General features: G+C 38.8%; 2 protein-coding genes across 6 annotated transcripts in view; one reads left to right on the top strand and one right to left on the bottom strand.

Annotated features, from left to right (window-relative positions):
• Positions 1-265: 265 nt before the first annotated feature.
• Smim19 (small integral membrane protein 19) lies at positions 266-13,196 on the bottom strand. Of its 3 annotated transcripts, none has more exons than XM_070016072.1 (4): positions 13,086-13,196; positions 8,295-8,434; positions 6,573-6,697; positions 266-1,818 (listed from the first exon to the last, which is right to left on the bottom strand). In XM_070016072.1, the coding sequence occupies exons 2-4, from the start codon at positions 8,426-8,428 to the stop codon at positions 1,754-1,756; spliced, it is 324 nt and encodes a 107-aa protein (XP_069872173.1). In that variant the 5' UTR covers positions 8,429-8,434; positions 13,086-13,196; the 3' UTR covers positions 266-1,753. The 3 variants fall into 3 exon arrangements, with proteins under 3 accessions (XP_069872173.1, XP_069872174.1, XP_069872172.1); XM_070016073.1 differs by lacking the exon at positions 13,086-13,196 and adding an exon at positions 12,831-12,894; XM_070016071.1 differs by lacking the exon at positions 13,086-13,196 and adding an exon at positions 12,749-12,837.
• The window catches only part of Slc20a2 (solute carrier family 20 member 2), a 98,908-nt gene continuing 87,148 nt past the window's right edge, over positions 12,433-24,192 (top strand). The window contains exons 1-2 of one of the 3 annotated variants that reach the window (XM_070016069.1): positions 17,591-18,426; positions 19,483-19,691. The gene's annotated coding sequence lies outside the window, so the exon portion shown is untranslated. Of the gene's footprint in view, positions 12,492-12,816; positions 12,905-17,590; positions 18,427-19,482; positions 19,692-24,192 lie in introns of those variants that run through there. The other 2 variants (XM_070016070.1, XM_070016068.1) reach the window with 2 other exon arrangements.

Raw genomic sequence — 24,192 nt, forward strand, 5'->3', positions numbered from 1 at the left:
TCCTCGGTGGGGCAGCTGGTGTCACTTTGAAGTGTGACTGCAGGGCTTCCACCCTTCTCCCAGCTCAGCTGTGGAAGCAGGGAAGAGACTTCAAAGTTGGACTTGCTGCTGTTCCTGCCAGTGGGATGTTGTGATTCCCATATTTAACTTTAAGGGAAAAATGAGGAGGAATTCATCTCCTCACTTGCCACGGTTGGTGGTTCACTCATCTTCCACTTTTTAATTATATCAGTCTCTTTCTAATAGATGCAAATAAAACAATCAATTTCATTGTGATTTCTATTTATTCACATACATTATTTTTACAAATCATTTGAAATAGCCAGTTTCATGATGTGTCCAGATAGTACATCATCAATGTACCTAAACACTGCTGCTCTCCATTAAGTTCTCTGCTCATGAAAACACTAGGGAGTTCCCCTAAGACAAAGAAAAGTTTAAGACTGTCCCCAGGTTACTCTGCTACTTCTAGCCATTTGTCCAATTAAGCATCTTGTAATATAATATATATGTGGAGAGATAGAGACATATAGATATATACATATATATGTTTTAAAAGTAAATGTAATTTCCCTGAATGATTTTGTTCGGTCTAAAACTTAATTTTTATAAAAAATTGCTTTTTAATTTCATATTAAAAATGAGAAAAGAAGAGGCATGATGACACATGCCAGTAATGCTAACATTCTGGAAGCAGAGGCAGAAGAATCACAAGTTTGGGGCCAGTGTAGGCTACACTGGAAGACCCTGTCTCAAAAACAAAACAGAAACAAAAACAAAACAAAGACAAAGGAAATAATACTAGAAATAAGACTAACTTTTAAAATTAAGAGTAGCTTTAATTCAGAGACAGATTCTTTGAGTTACATGTATAGCAGAACTTCCCAACCACTATTTTTAGCCAGCTTTTAGATAAATATGGAAAATTAGTTAAAAATACTTTGTTGTACAATATAAAATGGTGTAAGACAAGAGGGTCTTCCAAAAAAAAACTTCTTATTCAATAAGCAGAAGAAATTAGACTGCAACACTAAACAACTACAGTGGTATGACTGAGAAAGCAAGCGGCCAACACCAAGGCAAAGGGGCCCTGATGCCCAAAGCATGGCCCGGCCTAGCCTAGAGAAGCCACTCCTGATGGGACAGGACTGAAGTAAAACAAAGTAAAACTCCTCCTGGGAACATGATGAAGGGAGAAATCCAGTTATAGAAAGGTAGCAGATGCTGTGCCTCCTGATGTACAAACACTACCAGGTCTACAGTGTACTACAGAAGTTCTATAAAAGCAATGATCATTAATGGAGTTTAAAAGTCACTAATCATAAGAAGACACAATTAGTCTGTTACTGATGTTGACTTAAAACAGAATATAATCTAAGAGGAAGTTATTTCAATGACTAGATTATAATTTTGCAAGAACATTCTAATCAAGGTGATACAAGCTCCAGGATTCTTGCTTCCAGAAATAAGTTTTGTTTCTTACTGATTCTCACAAGGGAAAACCTCTCTGGTTATGCTCACTTTCCTGAGTATGTAGGATCTGTTTGTGTTCAGGCCTTCTGAGCCCTTTTGCACTGTGCAACAAGTGACAGGAAAAGGCAAGTTGAAAAGCAACACATAATACAAAAAATGTGGGAAAGTCACAAGTAAAGTGACTTTATATGGACAGAATTCATTGTAGACATGATGGGTTCATTAAAGAAGGATGGGGAGAATGTTGCTGCAAAGCTTCACAATTCCCTCTGCTGCTCATTTATTCCAAAGACAACTGCACGCTGTCAGCTTGGCTTTGTGGCTGCTGATAGTCATACTTCCTTGCTATTGAAAAAAAGAAGAGAGAAAGAGATAAAATTAATAAACTGCAAAATAATTCCTAGTTACTCATTAAATCAGAGTGAAGTTGTGATTCTCAGCAAATAATTAGTTTAAAATTAAGCAATTCTCTTGTGTGTGTTTGTGTGTGTGTATAAATGCTGGTAGTGGAGCTTGAAATCAGTGCTGGGACACTGTCTTAGCTTTTTTTGCACTCAAGGTTGGTGCTCCACTATTTGAGCTACACCTCTATTTCCGTTTTTCTTTTTCTTTTCTTTTCTTTCTTTCTTTCTTTTTTATTTGTGTTAAATGGAGAGGAAGAGTTATGCAGATTTTCCAGCCTGAGCTGGCTTTGAACAACAATCCTGATCTCAGCCTCCTAAGTAGCTAGGATTATAAGTTTGAGCCACCAGTGCCTAGCTACAGCTCTGTTTCTTTACAGGAAGTTAATTACCTCCCATTATCTCCCATTAGAGGATAATCTAATTCTCAGCACTGCACATGTCCACTTTATTGTTTTTCATGTATCAGTATTACTCAGAACTTTAAAACATAGGGTATTTCTATGGCCACCTGCTCTGCTTCTTTGCCATATTTCTTTTTTGATATACTTCCCTATCACCTAAAAATAAATATAATATAGGGTAAACATTAATTAAGCTATTAACTTTTTCTAATTTATTTGTTTCTTATTCTTTATTTCCACCTTAAGTTAATAATGATTTTGCTCAAACCATAGGAATTTGACTATATTTTTATTTATACACCCAATAGAATTATTCAACATAAATGTCATCATTATCAACTTAAGAAAAAAATATATGCAATTCTGTCTCTTCTTCTTTTTTTTTTTTTTTTTTTTTTTTGGTCGGTCATGGGGCTTGAATTCTGGGCCTGGGCGCTATCCTTAGCTCTTCAGTTCAAGGCAAGCGCTCTATCACTTGAACCACAGTGCCACTTCCAGTTTTCTGGTGGTTTTAATTGGAGATAAGAGTCTCACAGACTTTTCTACCCGGGCTGGCTTTGAGCCATGATCCTCAGATCTCAGCCTCCTAAGTAGTTAGGATTACAGGCCTGAGCCACTGGCACCCAGCCAATTCTGTCTCTTCTGAAGAAACTTATTGAAGAAAAACTATTTTAATCTGAAACTAAAAAGGATGTAGAGGTTAAAAATCTTTGATAATGTCATTTAACTGCTAGCTTTAAAACTTTCAACCTCCTCCCTTAAGTTTTACCTAGCTAAGAGTTAGTACTTGTTTATGGTACTTAGATAAGAGTTTTTGTGGCTTTAAAGCTCATAACTGGAAGTTCTCCTTAAGAAAAAGCTTTTTGTTTGCTATTTCCTCTTTAACTGACAGACTTTCTCAGGGCAAAATATATCATGAACCCCAACAATGATCTACTACACATTTACTGAAATGTGCAAATCCAAACATTTATTCTTGTTTATGAGAATGGCTACCAAACAATTTGTGACTATGTTACCTTATAGAGCACTTCTCATAGGCACTTGAAGATATGGTTGATATAAGAAACTAGAGATGGGAGATTACTCAGAATTACTTAGTTCAAAGTAATTTCCTTGACTCCTGAAATCAGAGACCCTTTCTTGGCTATAAATCTACACAGAGAGGGGAATCTGTGAGTACAGAAGACACAATGCTCCTGACTTCAAAGATGCAGGAATCAGATAACCAGGAAATGGAGACAGGTTTATTTTTATTTATTTATTTAGGGTCCAGTCGTGGGGCCTAAACTCTGGGCCTGGGCGCTGTCCCTCAGCAATTCAGCTCAAGGCGAGCACTCTACCACTTGAGCCACAGTGCCACTTCCAGCTTTTTTCTTTTTGCTTATGTGGTGCTGAAGAATTGAACCCAGGGCCTCAGGCATGCAAGGCAAGCGCTGTACCACTGAGCCACCTTCCCAGCCCATGGAAACAGATTTAAAAGCTATGAGACAATAGCCAGGCGTTGGTGGCTCACGCCTATAATCCTAGGTACTCATGAGGCTGAGATCTGATAATCACCGTTCAAAGCCAGCCTGGGCAGGAAAGTCCTCAAGTCTCTTATCTCTAATACTCCAATCCATCCCCCCCCCCGCCCCCCTGAAAACCAGAAGTGGTGCTGTGGCTCAAGCGGTAGGGTAGAGCGCTTGCCTTGAGCTGGAGAGTGCAAGGAAAGCGCCCAAGCCCAGAGTTCAAGCCCCACGACTGACAAAAAAAGAAAAGGAAAAAATGCTATGAGAAATTATAAGGAAACTGTTATAGGACTTTTAACCATGAAAATGATAGATGATGCATTTGTCTTGTTTTAAGCCATGAGTTTGTGGTCATTTGTTATAGCAATAGTAAAAAAAAGGAAAAAAAACCTTACAAACAGCAATTCTGGTAAATTTCATTATTCTCACCAAAAATGGGTTTATTTATATCATGAAGATATTACTGGTAAGAGAGAATTTGTCTTATTTATTTAAGTAGCTATACAAAGGGGTTTCAATTAAACATGTCAGTTTATAAGTACAATCTTGATCAATGTCACCTCTTTCATCAGAGAACTTCTATCTTGAATAGCATCAATAAAAAACTTCATTCTTTGCTCGTAATTTTCTTTTTCTGGGCAGTAATGGAGACTGAATCTAGGGCACTGTACTTGCTGGGCGAGTGCTCTACCAGTTGAGTCATGTCTTTGCCCTTTACTTCTAATTTTCTTTTTGGCTCCATACAATTAAAAATACTTAAACTTTTAAAGCATTTTTATTGTTGTTAAATATACATAAAATCTAGCATCTTAACCATTTTAGTTTAGTTTTTTTTTTTTTTTTTTTGGTGGATTGTGGGGCCTGAACTCTGGGCCTGGGTGCTGTCCCTCAACTCTTTCTTCAGCTCAAGGCTAGTGCTCTAGTACTTGAGCAACAGCACCACTTCCAGCTTTTTCTGCTTATGTGGTGCTAAGGAACTGAACCCAGGGCCTCATGCATGCAAGGCAAGCACTCTACCACTGAGCCACCTTCCCAGCCCAATCTTAACCATTTTAGGTATAGAGTTTGTAACAGTAAGTACACTTACACTGCTAGGCAAATACTACTACTATCCATCCAAACTCAACTCTGTACTGCTAAAGGAGAACTTCCTACATGTTTCCCTTCTTGGCCCAGATAGCCACTATTCTACTTTCTGTTTCTATGCTTTGTCTCATCTAAGTAAAATAATACAGTATTTTATCCATCTGAACTGGCTTATTTCATTTAGCCTATCATCTTCCAGGTTAATTTATGTGGTAACATGGGTCAGAATTCCCTTCTTTTTAAACTGAATAATATTCTATGATATGTATGAACTATGTTTTATTTATCCATTCATCTGCACAGATATTTGTGTTGTTTCTGCCTTTAGACTACCACAAATTATGCTAAGTTTTCTTATTTTGCACTGATGACACATGAATATTGTGCCAGGTGCAGAAGGAGCAAAAGGGGAGGAGGCAGTGAGAAGTGTCTTGCCTCCCACTGGGTATCTTATAGCAAGCACCCCTCCTCATTTTCTCTCCAAAGGAACCACTACTGCTAATCGTTTGGGTACAATCTATTCAGAGGAAAGGTACTAATTGAAATATGAACAGCTGACCTCAGTTTTCATTGGTTCAACCATGAATTGAAAAAAAAATATTTGTACTGAACTTTTCTCTTGTTAGTCCCAACATAGTAGAGCAGCCATTTAAAATAGCATTTATATTGTGTTAGGTATTAGAAATAATTGAGGTGAAAAATGCGGATTATATGAAAATATACCACTTTATAAAGAGTACTTGTCAGTACATTATATACACTTACATTCACTCAAGTTCCACTAGGCCTGACACATATGCTAGTAACATCTTGCTGTTCATCTTGTTTTGCTTCTTTTTATGTGAATGCATGTGAACACATAGACTTCAGTTTTTACTGTGGACATTTTTCTTTAAAATTAACCAATCTTTTCTCCCTAAACTCCAAATGGTGGCCATGAAAACAACAGAAGTCAATAAGCTGGTGTGAATCGTCCTGTGCCTCCTTCTATGTTTGCATAGAATACTTTTAGTGATGTAGATAATGAAAGATGTTTTGATCACTTGACTTTACAGATGTAGTATGCTAGTATATATACATCTTGCTCACTTGTATCCTCACTTAGAGAACACAAGGGACAGCACACCACACTCTTAAATAGAGGCATAAAAAAACTATAGCTTAAATGTGTAATTCCTTGCAGCTCCACAAGTTCTAAACTATTTCTTCTGTACATCTCATTTGTTAGTGTTGGCAGTGCTCAGTGCTGCAGGCACAGTGGTACTGAGATGTGACTTCTAGCTTTGCATAATGATGTCACATATCCTGTCTGGAAGCCATTCCCATATGACTTTGGTTTGCAGTAATTTGGCTTCAATACCACTTCATATGAGGGAAAAAGAAAATGAAGAAAAATTAGAATAGGAAGAGATAAAAAGTCTTTACTGATGGTTAAAAATCTCAATTTTTGCAAAATTTGCAAGACTACAATCATCTGAACATGTTGCTGGGGTACATCTCAGGTCTTGGAACGGCCCTGTACAAAGGGTGCAATGATACACCAAGATAAAGTACCTTTGCTGAAATTGTGTTTAGCTTCTGAAAAAAGACATTAACTTTTATAAATGTCTATTTTTATAACCTTTTGCTAACTAGAGTCAATCCCAGAGACCATTTAAAATATGCTATGTATATAGTTAAGCACAGAATACACTTACAAATAGAATACATTTCCAGTTGTTGGCGTAAGCGAATTTTGTTCATTGTGTCATAAAAGTTGGGCTCTGACAAAGTCTCTTCTGAAGATGGCACACTGAATATCCTCATAATTTTTCTTTTATTCCTAAAACAATGCAGAAGAGGTTTGTTTGAATGCGTGTAATATTCTTGAAATCTCAGAAATCAGAAGCTAGATTTTAGAAGTTCACTTTATGTTACATTTTGCTTTTGTGAGCTATTTCTTTGGTTCAAGCATTCTTTTTTTTTTTTAAGTAAAATTATCAGGCTGTCATGTAAAGCTTTGGAGCTGTTAAGAAGAAGAAATGCTAAAAACATCCAATTAATATAAAAAGTAATTTGCCCCTAAAAAGCCATTCTATGAAAAAAAATGTATAAATAACAAAACATCTCATTTACCCTTGTTCTTATGTTATCCAAATAAAGATAAAATTATCAGCTGGAAAAGACCCTAAATGTGAGTAGGCCTTAAACTGGCAAATCTATGAATAAATGTGTTTCTTAAATTAGTCTTAGTGGAGCATTTTAAATAATAAGAGTGTGCCTCTGCTTTTAAAACATTAAGTGGGGAGGTGGTGCCTTGTTTTAGAAAACAGCTGCTACCTGCAAGCAGACTAAGGAGGACATGTGGCACTTCTCCTACTCAATTGTTTATAGAGTCCAGGTGGCCACTTGTCTGGCTGCTTAAGGACAGCCACCTGGCCAGGAATGGTGGTGACTGCGTGCACCTGAGACCCAGTGTGGGCTCCGAGCTATTCCCAGGCATGCATATATATATATATATATATATATCTGAAGCATTCATTGCTCTGAACTGCCTACAGTTGTTATTTTTTTTAACCTTGGAAGGAGCCTCCCTGAAGTGTGTGGCTATAAGCAGATACAAGTCAGTCCAAATGATTTTCCTCCTTAAAGTACATCCTTCTCTTATTTTTCATTATTATTATTATCATCATTGTTACTTACTACACTTAGGGAAAGGAACCAGGAAAGATGGAGAAGGAAACTTAAATTAGAAAATCCATGAGAATTTTATCTCCCATTAACTACCAAAAGGCAAGAATTGGAGTTATGGCTCAAGTAAGTGGTAGAGTGCTAACCTTGAGGGAAAATTCTCCTGGTTAGCAACCAGGCTCTAAGTTCAAGCCCCAGGACCAGAATTAAAAACAAACAAACAAAAACCCCCAAACCAACGGATATCACACTAGAGGTTTACAGCAGCTGGCTCTGTTGAGAGCTTTTTGCCTTCCTTTTTGCAATACTGGGGTTTGGCCTCATATTTGGTAGGCAGGTACCCTATACCTCCCTGCACATCCTCCTTTATTTGGGGATAGGGTCTTTTTTCCTTGTGGCTTCAGGTCACCATCCTCCTACCTACAGTCTCCCATGTAACTGGGATCAAAAACACACACTACTATGCCCAGCATTATTCATTGAGATGGGGCTTTCTTGGACCGTTTGCCTGCCTGGTCTTGAGCCATGATCCTCCCAATCATTGCCTTCTCTGGACTTAATATTCATCTCTTAAAGTAAGGGTTTTAAAAGCCAAACAGATCAAGGAGACAAGAGTATATAATCCCTTTCATAACAGAAACAAAATTTCTACTGAAATTATTATTAAGCATTAAGCACAATTTTTTAAAAGCCTGCAAACCTCTTAAACTGCACGTTTCTTATCTACTCTGAGACACTTGCAAATTTACCTCTTAGCATACATGAAGAGCCCAAAGCTAACAAGGATTACAATCAAGTACACATTGGTGGCTTCATTCCAGGCCTCATGAACGGTATAATCAATAGAACCATCATCACCCATTGCTCCGTAACTTCCAGCCATAGGCTTCTAGGAAAGAAAACATATGCAAACATATCCATATCTAAGTATTTCTGTATGGCTTGCAAATCAAAAGTGGTTTCACATTTCTAAATGGGCACATATCATTGATGTAGATGCTAGGGATGGAACCCAGGACCTCTCATATGCTAAGTATTCTGACACTGAGTGGGTTCCCCTACCTCTGCACCCTTTAAGTGGGTACACTTAAAATGATACCAAGTACCTACATAATAACTTCAATTTGCCTCACTGCCCACAGAGCCTGAAATATTTTCAGTCTGGTCATTAAGGGACATAACACATTTCCCTTACTTAGAAACATTACAGTTTCTACAGAAAGGTTAAAATGTGTGACAAAAAATAATGTTGCTAAAAGGATGGAGGTCAAAATATGATTGCACAGTTTCCAAACTGTAACTAATACCCAGATGAAAGTAGAAAAATCCTTTAAAACAGAGATTCAAATATGTCTGACATGTTAGAAGAGGACATCATGGCTCCCGTGACAGCAATCTGGAAAAGAAGAGGCAGCTAGCGCTCCCTGCTCTTCTGCATGCCTCCAACACCCCTGTAAGCCTGGACTGGATCTAGTTTGGACCTGCTGTCCCAAACTTAGCTGGAGAAAACTATGGGATAAAAAGTTACTTTTTGCTATTTATACAGCTGTGACTTCTCTCAAGGAAGTGCATTCTTTGAACATTCCCATAGAAAGCTGAGTGGTAATCACAAGTGTATCAAATAGCAAGTAAAAGAATATTTATTTGTATTTGAGACGTTAATTAAATTTTTCCAACAAAGCAGAGCGCCTCACTTTTGTTAGACATAAAAGGTAAGTCTAAGTAATATGACCTACTATATGAAAGAAAGGCAAAAGGGTTGCTTCAGATACTCTATAAAAACAATGGAACAAATGATAGGTGATAGTGTACTACTGTTTCTTAGACTAAGACAGACTTTTTTTTTTGTCGGTCGTAGGGCTTGAACTCTGGGCTTGGGCGCTGTCCTTGTGCTCTTCAGCTCAAGGCAAGTGCTCTACTGCTAGAGCCACAGCACCACTTCCGGTTTTCTAGGAGTTTATTGGAGATAGAGTCTCACGAACTTTCCTGCCCGGGCTGGCTTTGAATCCTCAGATCTCAGCCTCCTGAGTAGCTAGAATTACAGGCATGAGCCACCGGCGCCTGGCAAGACAGACTTTTTTTTAAATACCAAGTAAAGGATCTGGAATGTCCAAAAAGCTGTTTTGTAATTTTCATCCAGCCTGAAGGCATTGCTGAAATTCTTCCACTAAAATACCTTTCAGTCTATCTGGGAAGCCACCCAAATGTTTATTAATGTAGATATTAAATTAGTAAGTATATACTTTTCTTTCTTCTCACTTGTTCCAATATAAAATGAATTAAATTTCAAGAGAAGTCTCTAAGCTAGATGACATATTTTCCTCTTTTGACCCCTGATGTCTTTGTCAGATCTTCCAGGACCTGCTCTGCTCATTTAGAATAAAGTGAATGTCACCAAATAGCCATTTAACTTAAACGCCTAACAATGGCAAGATGTACTTTTCTAAAACACACATTGGCATTTGTTGAATATAAACACTGATCTTAAAAAAAAAAGCCAGGGAATGAACAATAAAAAGTGCTTTAAATTACTTTTTAAAAATTGTAAGCTCAACATCTAAATATTAAGCATTAGCTAGACCCAATTCCTCTGGACTAGAGATTGACTTTCTGAGAGTGGAAGGTGCAGGGGTATGTGGTATACTCACCTGTTTAGATCTTACTGTTTTAAACTGAATTAGAGGTTCTCTGCCCTTCATTATGATTTGTAGTCAGCAATCAGCCAATTTTAGAGGTGGAGGCTTCTGAAGAGCAGACACTATAATTATCTTTAGGATTTCTGGAATTTCAACCATTGCTGATGCCAAAATGTTAAAATTGGATCTAGTCTAATGTTTAAGTAATATTTAAATGTTGAACTTACAAACATTTTATAATTTAACGTTCTATTTTTATTGTTCCCTGGCTAATTTTTTTTTAAACAAGGACACTGTTTATATTCAACAGATACCAACAGTGAATTTTTTTTTTCAACAGAGAAATTTTCCTTGCCCTGTCAGAAATTTGTTAAATGGCTACTCATGACAATCACTTTGTTCTAAGTTAGCATAGTAGGTCCCCAAACATCTGAAAACAATGACTATGTTTGATAACAAAACAAACAAAACCAAAAAAAGACAGGTACCAGTAGCTCACACCTGCAACCCTAGCTACTTAGGAGGCTGAGATCTGAGGACTGTGGTTCAAAGCCAAATAAGGAAAAAAAGTCCATGAAATTCTTATTTCCAACTTACCACCGAAAAGCAACTAGAAGTGGAGCCATAACTCAAGTGGTAGAGACTGTCCTTAGTGAAAAAGATAAGGAACAGCTCCCAGGCCCTGAGTTCAAGCCCCAGTAATGGAAGAAAAAAATTTAATAGAGTATGGTTTGAGATGTTACAGAAAGCTCAGACAATTGTGCACCAAGAGCAGTGCCTTTCCAAGAAATATTAACAAAGGAAGAGAAACAGGGCAAAAGAATGACATCAGATACAGGGACACTGTGCAGGTATCATTTGTTGACACATTACCAAAGTGTTTCCCATCTTTTTTCTAATGCCTGAGTGGATCTGAACCAGGCTACTTTCTTAGTTCAACTTTTGGCAAATTTTTGTTCATATGCCACTCTGTAAACTGTAGATTCCTACCCAGGGCTTGATTTCCTCCTACTATAAATTTGTCATCTTCTAATTACATTTTGAAAGATTTCTAATTACTGTTGTCCCAGAGTGGTAAAATTTTACCATGACAATTATACAGCACATATTATACAACATCACTGGTATGCATTGACACTATTCCATGGTTCCAGGGACATGTACTCGAGTTATTTTTAGGAATTCAGTTATGAAAGATTTGCAGAGGGTAGCCTTTTCCTTCCTGCTCAGTCTTCAATCATGACTGTCAAGAACATAGAATGGTAAGGTCATAGTGCAAACCCAGGGCCCACATAGTGGCCTGAACTTTGCTCATCCCCTCCCAGCCTCCCACAGTCTAAGCAAGTGTACACAAACTTGTGGAATGGTTAATGCATACAGCCCTCGAGTCTAAAGTAAAATGTTCAAGGGTTAGTACAATGGTCCATTTCTAGCAAGTTAATATTTCAACAAGATAACCAACACAGCTAGTCTTGTGCTTAGAGTGTCATTCAGGGGTCTTGTGAGAAAATGGATCTGTTTTCCCGACATTTTTTCCTATGATGTAATTATTTCAAGCAGGAGGATGGAAAAATAAGTCTCATGTAAACATGAATATTCTACAGATAAAGTTACTAAAGTATGTCAACTAGGGCTTGTTTTTAGGTTGATAAACTTTTAGATGGAAAAATAAAACTCCTCCCCTCCTCTGGATTTTCTCATGTGACTATATCCTGTTTTAAATTTAGAGTCCTGACTTGGGTTCCTGCTACCATGTCTAGGCAGTTCTAAAATTGAGCATCCCTTGTCATCGTGACTGTAATGTTATTTTTAATCTCTCAGTTAGAACCTTGTTCTTTTCTGATACAAATCCAGATTGGATCCTTAGGCCGTTCTTAACAAAATCCTTTGCATAATAAATAGGGTTTTCTTTCTCTTGCCCCTGAAACACTGGAAGTTTGGGTTCGTGAAGCAGAAAAGAACAAGCTAACAGGACTACGGTAGCTAACCTAGATGGGTCATATTCGTGTGGTTTTCCAGACAACCTTGCTGGGAGGCACTACAGCTCCATTTCCCAGAAGCGGAAGCGCAGGTGGCCCCAGAGGCGACAGAACTTGCCCAAGGCGGCAAAGGCTAGGGAACAAAGGGGCCGGGCTAACACACACTTCTGAGGCCCAAACCTGAACTCTTTCAGCCACCACCCCAACCTTGAGAGATCTCTTCTTGGAAGACAACTGAGTCCGGCGGGCTTGACAGGCCCCAGCCACCCGGCCTACTCTCACACCTGCCCTTGCTGCAGAGCTGCAGCCCCGAGTCCCCACGACGCCCCGGGTAGGGACGGGGTGGGGCCCAGGGAGGTTCCGAACTGGGAAGACAGGTGGAGGATCCCCTGGTCCTGCGGATAGACATCAGCCCGCCCGCGGCTCCCACCCAGCCCCAGCCCGGTCACCCTCCCGCCAGGGGGTCTCCCCCGCCGGCCGGCGTCCCGGGCCCCACCCCGTTCCTGGCCGCGGGTCGCGCGCTGCCGGCGGAGCCGGGCGGCGCGGGGCGGGGCGGTGACGCGAGCCGGCGGGCGGGGCCGCACTCACGCCGACGGCTCCGGAGCGCACGAGGCCGGCCGCGCGCGCGGGGCTGTTCCCCGGAGTCGCGCTGGGCGCGGGAGCCGGTTACCGAGCGGACCCGGACGACCTCGGCTTCGTCATTTCCTGCCGGCCCGTCGGTTTCCGGATGAGACGAGGAGCCAGGTCTTTTTTTTTTTTTTTCCCCTTCTTTCCGTCTTTTTCCTCTTTTCAGTTTTTGTACGCGGCAGACTCAGTGACGGCCCGGGGGCCGCCTGGGCGCGTGAGTGGAGTGGGGGCCCTTCCCTCCTCGCGTCGCCGCCGCCCGGCCCGGCCCGGCCCGGCCCGCGCGCCCCGCAGCCCCTACCCCAGCCGGGGGAGGTCAGCGCGGGGCCGGCGCGGCGCGGCTTGCCGTGCGGGGTCCCTGGTCGCCGTGCTTGATGTCCACGTGGATCTAGAGTCGCGTGCGGGGCGGCGCGGTGCCTCCGCTCGAGCGGACGGGAAGTAGCGGGACGGGCACTGGCCCGGGCCCGACCGCGTCCCGCCCCCTCGGCCTGAACGCCCTGGCGTGGGCCGAGGCGGTGGCCGGGGCCGGGGGAGCGCGGCCGAGCTGGGGACGTCCGAACAGGACTTGCTGTGTTGTTGATGGCCTCCGGTTACTGTCAGTATTTAAGTGTACCCTCTAGGAAGCTTGTGATCTGCGAACTGCCTTTGCATCTTCTCCATCATAATAAACGACGCGTGGCCGAGACTATTGAAATACTTATAAACTGGCCTTAGTGCCCATAACAGTTAGATTGGATGACTTTTGAGATTAGATGATGATGATGATGATGTGTGTGTGTGTAGTTTTTTGTAGTTACTTGAAAAATGCGTTTTCCAGCAAAAGACATGATGAATTTCTGTACGATTTCAACATCGGTACTTAAGTGATCAGATTTGCATGGTGGGTACACTTGTCCACGTGCTTGAGGTCTAACTATTCTTTTGGAGCAAGTTCTCCAGGATCAGCTGACCATTATAATTCAGACTAGGCCAGTAGCGATTATATTCTTAATTGTTAAACAGAGATAAGAGCTTACAGTTAATAAGGTGCCCCTTTCAAAGTTTTTTTTTTTTTGCCTTTGTGGCTTTCTTTTATGGGTCATCTATTACAATTAACCTCGCCTTTGATTACATGAAGATTATTAGTATAGTAACATGCCAGTATTAGAATACAGTAGTGTATATGCAGTACGTTTGTTTACGTATACACGCGTGATCACGTATGTAATTTTGTAACCATTTGAGACTAAATTTGGAAAATTAGGAACAGTAATAAAAGTATTGAGTATTCTTTGCTAAGCCTGTGCCAAATGGTCTAAATAGTTTTATCTCATTTAATAATTTTTTGCATATGTGTACATTGTTCAGAAATATTTGAGTACATGAGTTTGATGTGAATGCGTTCAGATGTGGAATTAAGTGTATTTAATACACTTTATTTAATTCCACTTTTGTAAATACAGGTATTGGCAATATAAAGTAACTCAGTTAAGTGAATATGGTTTTCAAGTTGAAGACAGTCTTAAAAACTCACAGAATTGTAATTCCCTTTATTTGAGTATTCAATTGTTTCCAAAGTCATATACCTCTTATTCATCCTAGTTCTCATTACATAACATTTGTCACCCAATGAGCAAGCAAGCTATGCTAGGACATAGGAAAAGAGTAGAAAGCCTTATTGGCCTTCTCTAAAGGCCCCTTCTTTCCAAAAAATTTCATTTCTTAGTGAAATTCCTAATTGTGAGCAAACAAGTGATTTAATGAAACATGAAGACTTTTTCCAATACCAAACTAAGAAAATAAAAAGTAGTGAGCTGTTTTACTTTGGTGGAATTGCACAGTTTCATCAAGTATGGTTTTAAAATGTTATATTTTCCATATTGTAGATAATGTGAAAGATTTATGTGTCTTATTTTTTAGCTTAACTTTATATCTTATCTGTGTGTGTTTGTGGTTGTGTGCATGTGTGTGGGTGTGTGCGAGCATGCACATGCGTGCACACATGTCCTAGGACTTGAACTTATGGCCTATATGTGACCCCTGAGTTTTTATGCCCAAAACTAGCACATTACTACTTGAGCCATAGCTCCACTTAGAGCTTTTTACAGTTTAATAGGAAGTAAGTTTCCTGCCCCAGCTGGCTTTGTGCCCGTATCCTCAGATCTCAGCCTTCAAGTAGCTAGGATTACAGGCCTCAGCTACTGGCATTCAGCTAAACTTTACATTTCTAGAACATGTATTCCCTATTGAGTCTAGTACTTTATACATTAAGAAAATTAAGGTTTTGATTGCATTTAATTAAGTAGTTTGGCTTCCGTAATTATATTGTTTTAACTGTGTTTACAAAAATAGGATTTAATGATTTTAATAGGCATAGCAGTTCCAGAAACATTTATTTTTATGAAGACTAGGGTAGTATAAAGCTTGTATCTGTGAGTGTACAATTGACTGGAAGAACTGGAGAAGGTGAGGAAGGTCCTTGGAGGTGTTTGTTCTTTGTGGTTAACAGGCATGTTGGAGCTTACCTATCAGACAATTCTAGTGGTTCAGTTCCTCATTGGGAAGGGGAAAAGATTGGGAAAGGTTTGCTAGTTGGAGTTACAAAAGTTTTCTTTATCTGAAGACATGATCCATAGAAAGGTGTCAGAGTTGTCATCAATGGAAAGATCTAAGTAGAAAAATAAGCACATTTTCTTTGGAAGTGACTATTATGCTTTGTGACTTCTTGCCTCCACACACAAGTATTTGGTTTTTGTTGTTGTTGGTTTCTTTTTTTGTGCTGGTTCTGGAGCTTGAACTCAAGGCTATGAGCTTTCACATGGCTTTTTCACTCTAGGCTGGTGCTCTACTACTTAAGCCAGTTCTCCACTTCTCCTTTTTGGTAGTTAATTGGAGACAAGAGTCTCACAGATAATTTCTGCCAGGGCTGGCTTTGGACTTCGATCCTCAAATTTCAGCCTCCTGAGTAGCTAGGATTATGGGCTTGAGCCACCAGCACCTTGCAGCATACAAGCATCTACAGTCATGTTTCCAGCTTTGCTATTTGTGAGCTGTCACTCGTGCATGAGGTAAAGGAAGGTAAAAAAAATGAGGGAAGGAATACTCAAAGCATTAGTAGGCTTTCTTTTGAACTATTTATGAGCTACTAACAAAACTTATTCCAATAATATGACTATGTTCATAAGTCTTTTACATTATTCATATAGAAAGTGCTTTATAAACAGGAGCAGATGGAGAATATACTATATGAAAAAAATTGACTTGTTTATGATCACCATTTTTCTGTTATTGGTAGAATACTACAGTATTGTAATATTATTAGCTCTTGTCTGCAAGGTGTTTAAGTGATGTTGTATGTCCTGTGATAAGAAGACAAGCCTTTTCAATCCTTAACTTCAAAACTTGGCTCTGTTAGGCTAAGGGTATAGTTCAGTGATAGAGTGCTTGCTTGCCTAGGGTGCCTGAATCCTTGGGTTCATCCTTAGCATCACATACACACACACACAAAGTTTGGCTCTTACGTGGACTTTTTGTTAACTCCCAGAACGCAGAGTTGTTTCTACATTTTTTTACTATTCCCAGGGTCTAGACAGAGCCTGGAAAATGGAAAGTGGTTAGCAAGTAATGGGCTTTTCTGTTGCAGTTGGTGATGATCCCTCTTTCCTTTAGATGGGGGGCCATCTAGCTTTTTCTGTAGCCAGACAAGTTTTCTGAGCATTCACTGTTCACACTGTGCTCTTTAATCTTGTATGACTTTGTATTGTACATGAATGTTTCATATAGACCGTTTCCTCACTCAAAATATAAGCCTCTCCAGACCAGGGAATATGGTCTAGAGAAGTTTAACTGGTCTATTTTTATTTTTATTTTTTTGTTGGTCTTGGACTCTGGGCCTGGGCACTGCCCCTCAGCTCTTCAGCTCAAGGCTAGTGCTCTACCGCTTGAGCCACAGTGCTACTTCTGGATTTCTGGTGGTTTATTGGAGAAAAGAGTCTCATGGACTTTCCTGCCTGGGCTGGCTTTGAACTGCAATACTCAGGTCTCAGTCTCTTGAGTAGCTAGGATTACAGGTGTGAACCACTGGCACCCCGTTTCATATGGTCTGTTTTTGAGAACTGCCTTGTTACCTACTAAATTGAAAGTAGGTCTGTCTGTCTGTTCTTACTGAGTGAATATTAGTTAACATGAGGAAACATCAAGATATTTGAGACTGTGTACTGTTGTGAAACAGTAAGAGAATTTGTAGCTAAATAAACCATAATAATAGCTAATATTCACATAGTATTTACAAATGTGCCAGCTACTGTCTCTAGCCCCTTTCCATGTTAATTTATTTGACGCTCATAATAATCTTCAGCCTTTGAAGTAGGTATAATTATTACTCATCTTTCAAATGAGGAAGTAGAGGCCCCATGAAGTAATTAAGTTTCTTTTCCAAGAGCATGATGTAAGTACTAAGGGTAGGCATCCTGGCTTCAGGGTCAGCATGGCTTCTCTAAGGAGTTTATTTTATAATTTGGAGAGAGAGATCTAAAAGTTTACACTATTTTTGCAACTGTACTAAGTGCATTTTAATTTTAAGTTCTTTTTTTTTTTTTTTCTGTCCAGTACTGTGACTCTAACCCAGGGTCCTATACATGCTAAACAAGCACTCTACCTCTGAGCTATACTTGGTATCTTAAAGATGCTTCTTTTAAAATTTCAGACTGGGCTGAAAAGGTGGCTCAGTAGTAGAGTGTTTGCCTTGCACGCATGAGGCCTTGGGTTTGATTCCTCAGTACCACATAAGCAGAAAAAGCTGGAAGTGGCACTGTGGCTCAAGTGCTAGTCTTGAGCTGAAGCGCTAAGAGACAGTGCCCAGGCCCAGAGTTCAGGCCCCACACCAACAGTAAATAAGTAAATAAATAAATAAAATAAAATTTAAGAGTAGCGCAAAAGTTTGTAGTGGCTCTAAAATGCAGTGCTGAATTTTCCAGACATGACTAAAAGACAAGGGGAATTGGAATTTGAACTTGAATCTAGAAGCTAAGCGAATATTTTAGTTCTTGGTAGCTATTGGATTCCAGGATAATGATTTACCATGGCATAGGACAGTGACTTTTAAATTTACTGTCAAAAAATTATTTCAAATGTATTAGATGACGTGCTATCTTCCTTTATTTTTTACATTTACTACATTTAAAGTCCTAAAATGTTGATTTATCATGATGTGGTGTGATGGGAAGTTTCCAAGGTTTCCTGTATACTTCTGTACTTCTGTCCTTTTGTTTTGTCCTTTTGTGGAATTTTAATCACACTTTTTTAGCTGTTGAGAAAGAATCCTCTTCAAACAAGTAATACTTTTGGTGGAAAAAATAAAAAATTGTGCTGTTGTTTTGGTGACAAAGCTGAAATCAAGTCAGTTTAAAGCTATCTGTAATTAGATCAGAACCTTCAAACAAAATCTAGGAAGATGAAGAAAAGGATATTCTCTGAACGTTCAGCTCAATATCCATTTGTTGGATGACATTATATCTCCAAGATCACCTGGCATCAGTGGTTACTAAATGGCAATGACTGCATACCTCACTGTGCCTTCTGCCCAGGAATCAGAGGAAAAAAGCCCTTGGACAAAGTATGGGCCACCAAACTGGTTAGAACGCAAGATACACACCACTACACAGGTACAGTATTGTGCATTAGATATCATTTCCAGGGGGAAAGGGTCTTGTCATCTGTCTTGGGGTTCCTTTATCATTTGATCAACGAAGAAGTGACATGGTGGCAGTCATTTTAACATCGCCCACTTTGAGATGGCCTGCATAGAAGCATCTTGGAATTCTAAATATTGCCCCACAGCTTGTGTTCCATTTAAACATCTGAGGAACTAATTTGAAACTTTGAGTTGAAAGAATCTATAGTCAAGTGTTTATCCATTTGGCCTGGTAGATTTTATTTTAGGCTCTTCCCTTGAATGGAGGGTTTTTAACAAAAAGAATATAATGCACTGATTGATTTATTTTAAGTCTATCAAACTAGAATTTCATAAAGTCACTACTCCATTTTGTGAATTTTATGGTTGTGGAGCTGGCTGCTGAACTTGATCTAATTTGTCATCAGAGTGGTCTAGGATTTACTACAGAAGTCAGTTATCTTTGATGAACTTCAGAAAATCAAGTTCCATAGGCCCTTGGGCATCTGTTTTAAACTATCCTCAATGATTGTTGAGCTTCTCCATGTAAAAGAAACAGCCTGTATTTTGTAGATAAGGAAACCAAGGCAAAATGAATGTGGTAGTATCAGCATTTTATCACTAGATAATACAAAACTCCAGAATTTCATGGGTGAAAAACATTTTCTAGGCTATCAATTTGTTGGCTTATTTTACAGCAGAATTTAAAACATCTTTTTAAAAAAATACCATTTTCAAGTGAGATATGAATGCAGGGTAATGTTTTATCCTGGCCGTTGCAAGACTGAGGTCAGTGACAAATTTCCAGATAATTTTAATTGATTTTTAAACTAATTTTAGGAACTGTTGATTATTTGCAGTATTTTGTGGTACCTTTTTTTTTTTTTTGAAAATATTGCATTTTTAAAGCTGAAATGATGCATTAACTTTTCTTTATTGAAATTACTTATTTTTCACTCAGCTAAAATGAAACATTGTATGAGAATTTGCACTTCCTTATTAAGGTTTTTTTAAAAATCTGGTTGATTCTTGACTTTTCTTTTTTAAGGGACCTTACCTTGGAAATAGCACGATTGGCTTCCATGTCATCTTTGAAAATGGAGATGACTCTAGTTTCAGCGTGTACTCAATAGAGACCAACAGACCAGGTTTATTCCTTCAAGAAGCCTCTCAAAGCCTGTGGGGTGGCAGCTGTTTCCAGAAGGAAATAGCATCCCAAGAATAGACTGGATGGCCAAGAACTCTTATGGAAGAATGGTAAACAGCAGAAGAAAAGTTGAATTTCAAGCAACAACTTCAATGCCATGTAGGACTTTGACTAGCTGAAAGAAAATAATTCTGAAAACAGAAATGATAACATTGTAGACATTTCCTATGTGTTTCTTAGCTTACCTCTGTTAACCCATCCACTTTGTTTATAATATGTGAGTTATTTTCCACAACTGTAATAGCTGTTAATTGACTTAGGATCAGTGTTTTATAATGATAGAGAGATTACATCAGAAGGAGTAGAAATAGGAACCATTGGATGGCATATGGGCTCCCAGAATTTCACTTTTTTCGGGGGAGGGCCCCAGTCATGGGGCCTGAATTCTGGGTTTGGGCGCTGTCCCTCAGCTCTTCAGCTCAAGGCTAGCGCTCTACCACTTGAGCCACAGTGCCACTTCTGGCTTTTTTCTTTTTGCTTATGTGGTGCTGAGGAATCAAACCCAGGGCCTCATGCATGCAAGGCAAGCGCTCTACCACTGAGCCACCTTCCCAGCCTCAGAAATTCACTCTTATTGAGTAATCACTAAAGAGTGTTGTGTGGATGAATTATTTCTCTATAGTGATAATACTGCTTCATTGTGACTTCAGTTCCAATTTATTTATCTTTTTCCAGCCTCTGTACACACCTACTTTCTTGAACAAGTTTTTGTCACTGACAATTATCATTTTTTCAGTTTTAAAATAGAAGTACAGATTCATAGATCTTTGGCAAACTTTCTGTTCTACCCTATGTTATTTTCCAGGATCAAAAATAATTTCCACTCTTTTCAGGCCTGCTATTATTTACTATTTCCATGTTTTATTTAGTGTTTAATTTTGCTCTTAGTTTCTACATGGAAATGAAGAGTGGTCTCTATGTTCTGTTATCTGGGAAGTCCAGATAGAATGAGTAATTGAACTTAATTTTTTTTTTTTTTTTGCCAGTCGTGGGTCCTGAACTCTGGGCCTGGGCGCTGTCCCTCAGCTCTTCAGCTCAAGGCTAGCATTCTACCACTTGAGCCACAGTGCCATTTCCAGCTTTTTCTGCTTATGTGGTGCTGAGGAATCGAACCCAGGGACTCATGCATGCAAGGCAAGCACTCTGCCATTGAGCCATCTTCCCAGCCCCTTGAACTTAATTTTTAATATTGGTCTAAATTTGCATCATACTGTTTTTTAGCAAAAACCTTACCCTTCCTTTTTGTATATTGGGAGAGACAATAAGAAGCAGGGATTTCTCCAAATGCTACTAAGCATAAGGGAAAAGATGGTGTTGAATTTAACAAGTGAAAGTCCTTTGTTAAAGTCATTAAGGGTATTAATGTATATGTACTATTTTAAGTAAGAAATTTGCTTGTTGGTTAAGGTTTGAGGTACTTGATGTAAGTAAATTGTTATTGTTGTGAGCTCTTTTTATTAAGACTTTGTCCAAATTGATGTTGAATTAACTCACCAATAATTTTCTCTTCTGAAAATTAAGGAAAGTTTTTACTCTTATAATCAAGTTTTGCCTAATAAGGAGAAATCTAAGAAAAGAAAGTTTTAATTTAATGAGGCAGAATTCTATAAAGCACTTGGTTAATTTTGGTATTCCTTCCTCAGTAGGCCTCTGTTCATTCTTTTCCTTTTTTGCTCTGTCTACTTATCACATGAGGCTTCTTGCACCTTTCTTTCTTTCTTTCTTTCTTTCTTTCTTTCTTTCTTTCTTTCTTTCTTTCTTTCTTTCTTTCTTTCTTTCTTTCTTTCTTTCTTTCTTTTCCTTCCTTCCTTCCTTCCTTCCTTCCTTCCTTCCTTCCTTCCTTCCTTCCTTCCTTCCTTCCTTCCTTCCTTCCTTCCTTCCTTCCTTCCTTTCTTTCTTTCTTTCTTTCTTTCTTTCTTTCTTTCTTGTTGGTCATGGGGCCTGAACTCTGGGCCTGGGTGCTGTCCCTCAGCTCTTCAGCTCAAGGCGAACACTCTACCACTTGAGCCACAGTGCCACTTCTGGCTTTTTCTGCTTATGTGGTGCTAAGGAATCAAACCCAGGGCCTCATGCATGTGAGGCAAGCGCTCTACCACTGAGCCACCTTCTCAGCCCTTACACATTCCTTTCATCTGTTCACAATTTTTCTTTTGATTCTTTACATTTTGCCTACTCTCTGCCTTTCCCATAAAAAAAGGGCTCATTCTATTTAGAATGCTTTCTGCTCTTTCCCCTCTCAACATAGGTGTGCTTCCTTCCTAGTCTGCCATCTCTAAGCTTTTTCTTACTTCTTACAACTGACCAGCTTTGGCTCCTGCTGGTTTCACTTCTTTGTCCATTGACATTCCACTCCCATCCCCATCAATTCTGTCCAGTTCCTCAGTCTTCTGTCTACGTGACTCATTGATCTGTCCTCTGTTCTTACCACCTCTGTTCCTTCTCAGCTCCAAACCAATACATTTTCTTCCTGTTTTTGTCATTGTGCATTTATTCCATGAAATCTTTTTTTCCTGTTTCTTTGTCCCTGTGTGGCAGGTATTACTGGATGGATTTGTTGTCAGTCTTGCACAGAACACAGATCCTTGCTGTGTGTTTCCTGAGTACCAAGGATGAATCAATTATTATTAACTTTTCTTGGAACATTCAACTTCCTGCAATTTTTGCTTCCAAGAATTAGAATAGTATTCTAGAAGACTAAAGCTACCTTAAAGAGGGTCAAGATAGTCATAAGGTGCTGTCATTTTAACTGTATTCAAGAGTTAGATATTTATTCAAGAGTTAGATATTTAAGTTACTTAAGAACAGCTAAAGGGTGGGTAGGGACAGGGGAAATGCAGGAAAAGAATGATAAATATATAAAAAAGACTTGTGTGAATACTCATGTCTGGAAATGTGGAAAATTGAAACCAGAACTTTTAACATTTGTTGTTTGTTATTTAGGTAAAAAGTCCCCTAAAAGAATAAAAAGTATCAGTAATTCCATTTACTAGATTTACTATTGCATCTTATATAGTTTTGCATTTCTCTTTAAGTTCTAAGACCTTTACTGTTTAAGAAAAAAAAAACAGACTTAATCTTCCTTTTCTTTTGGAAGACTTGATGTCTCCTCCCTTAAATATTATCCTGTGTCATTTTGTAATTATACTGTAACATTTTCAAATGCTATGAACAGCTGACTTGTTAGTTTCTTGCTTGAGAAAGCATATAAATTGTGTGTGTGGTCTGGCTCTAGTTGTGTTATAATGAAAAGATAGCTTGTGACAAGGCTTTATCTTTTGCTGCTTGTTGATTTACATTTTCTCTTATTTCCCTTCATTTCTGTGTTTATTCCTGTATGTAAATGTGGAACTGTGCTGTAGTGTAGTTATTATTATGTCTAAAGGCTGCATGCTGTAGAAAAATGGGAGTGTAGTACTTAAATATAAAAAAGAAAAACCTGTATCACCTGTAGTGTTGAGATATTAAGAGCAGCCTTGCAGCTTGGGGTTGGTCTTAGTGGGTATTCTTTCTGTTGGAGCCTTCTCTGTTGTGATGTGGCTGGCGGGTGACTTGTGGATGAGGGAATTGTAATAGTTATCTCCCATGAGCAGCTAGAAAGGAGGCATGAAAGGCACCAAGAGACCACCAACAAGGAATTGATGTCTTGGTGAGAATCTGGTCTGTGCTCTGGGACTAGAGATGATGATTCGGTCTACTCTATGGAGGCTCATAATTGAGTAGGGGACTATTGATAAGTGAATGGTTGTAATACATTGTGGTACATGTTGAGGAATACCTAATAACTCTTACAGGTACAGGACTAAAGGGAGGTTAGGAAGTATAGATGATAAACCTTAAAAGGTCAAGTATTTGGTGTTTGTATATTGGTATATGTATCTAAATTCTGAGATGATAATTTCTGTTACTTGCTACTTTTGTGAATGGGACAAATTACCTAAATCATTAAGTTTTCATTTGTGAAATGGTGCTATTCATAATGTTCATATATGAATTCAAGTGATAATCTATAAGATATCAGAATGGTCTCTTACTCAATTATTATTTCAAATTTGGAGGACTAAACCAACAGAGAACATGACATAGGAAAAAAATGCTTTTTGTAAAGTTAGACTCTAATTAAACAGATAATGTGGCTACTCATAATGCTTGGAATTCCCATTTTATGCTTGCTTTTATGGTTTTTAGAAAAACCAACCATATAATTTATAGTCTTACCAAAAGATGTTTATTTAGCTTGATCCACTTACTAGCTCCCTTAGTGACTTTTCTCTTTCCATAAATCATATGTATGTATATATATATATATATATATATATATAAACAAAGTTTAAATTTGAAACTGTTGAACAAATTTGAAAAAATGCACTATAGACTGAGAAGAATGTCAGCCTTATTTGACTAAGTTTGTGAAGGAAATACTTTGGCGAACTATGGAGTAAAGAATATTAGATACAGCAGTTTCAGAATATGTTATAAAATCATTCTTTTACGGTTATAGTTCCTACATTAGGTAATATGTATATGAACCTGAGTGGATTTTGTGGTTCTAGA

Source organism: Dipodomys merriami, unplaced genomic scaffold (genome assembly GCF_024711535.1).
Source record: "Dipodomys merriami isolate MVZ:Mamm:240054 unplaced genomic scaffold, mDipMer1.0.p SCAF_12, whole genome shotgun sequence".
NCBI lineage: Eukaryota > Metazoa > Chordata > Mammalia > Rodentia > Heteromyidae > Dipodomys > Dipodomys merriami.

Excerpts from the sequence above, each read along its gene's own strand:
- Smim19 (XM_070016072.1), bottom strand. The coding sequence starts at position 8,428 with ATGGCTGGAAGTTACGGAGCAATGGGTGATGATGGTTCTATTGATTAT. Across the intron at positions 6,698-8,294 it reads CTCTTCATGTATGCTAAGAG|GAATAAAAGAAAAATTATGA; the intron begins GTAAATTTGCAA and ends GCATTGTTTTAG. Across the intron at positions 1,819-6,572 it reads ACTGGAAATGTATTCTATTT|CAAGGAAGTATGACTATCAG; the intron begins GTAAGTGTATTC and ends TTTTTTCAATAG.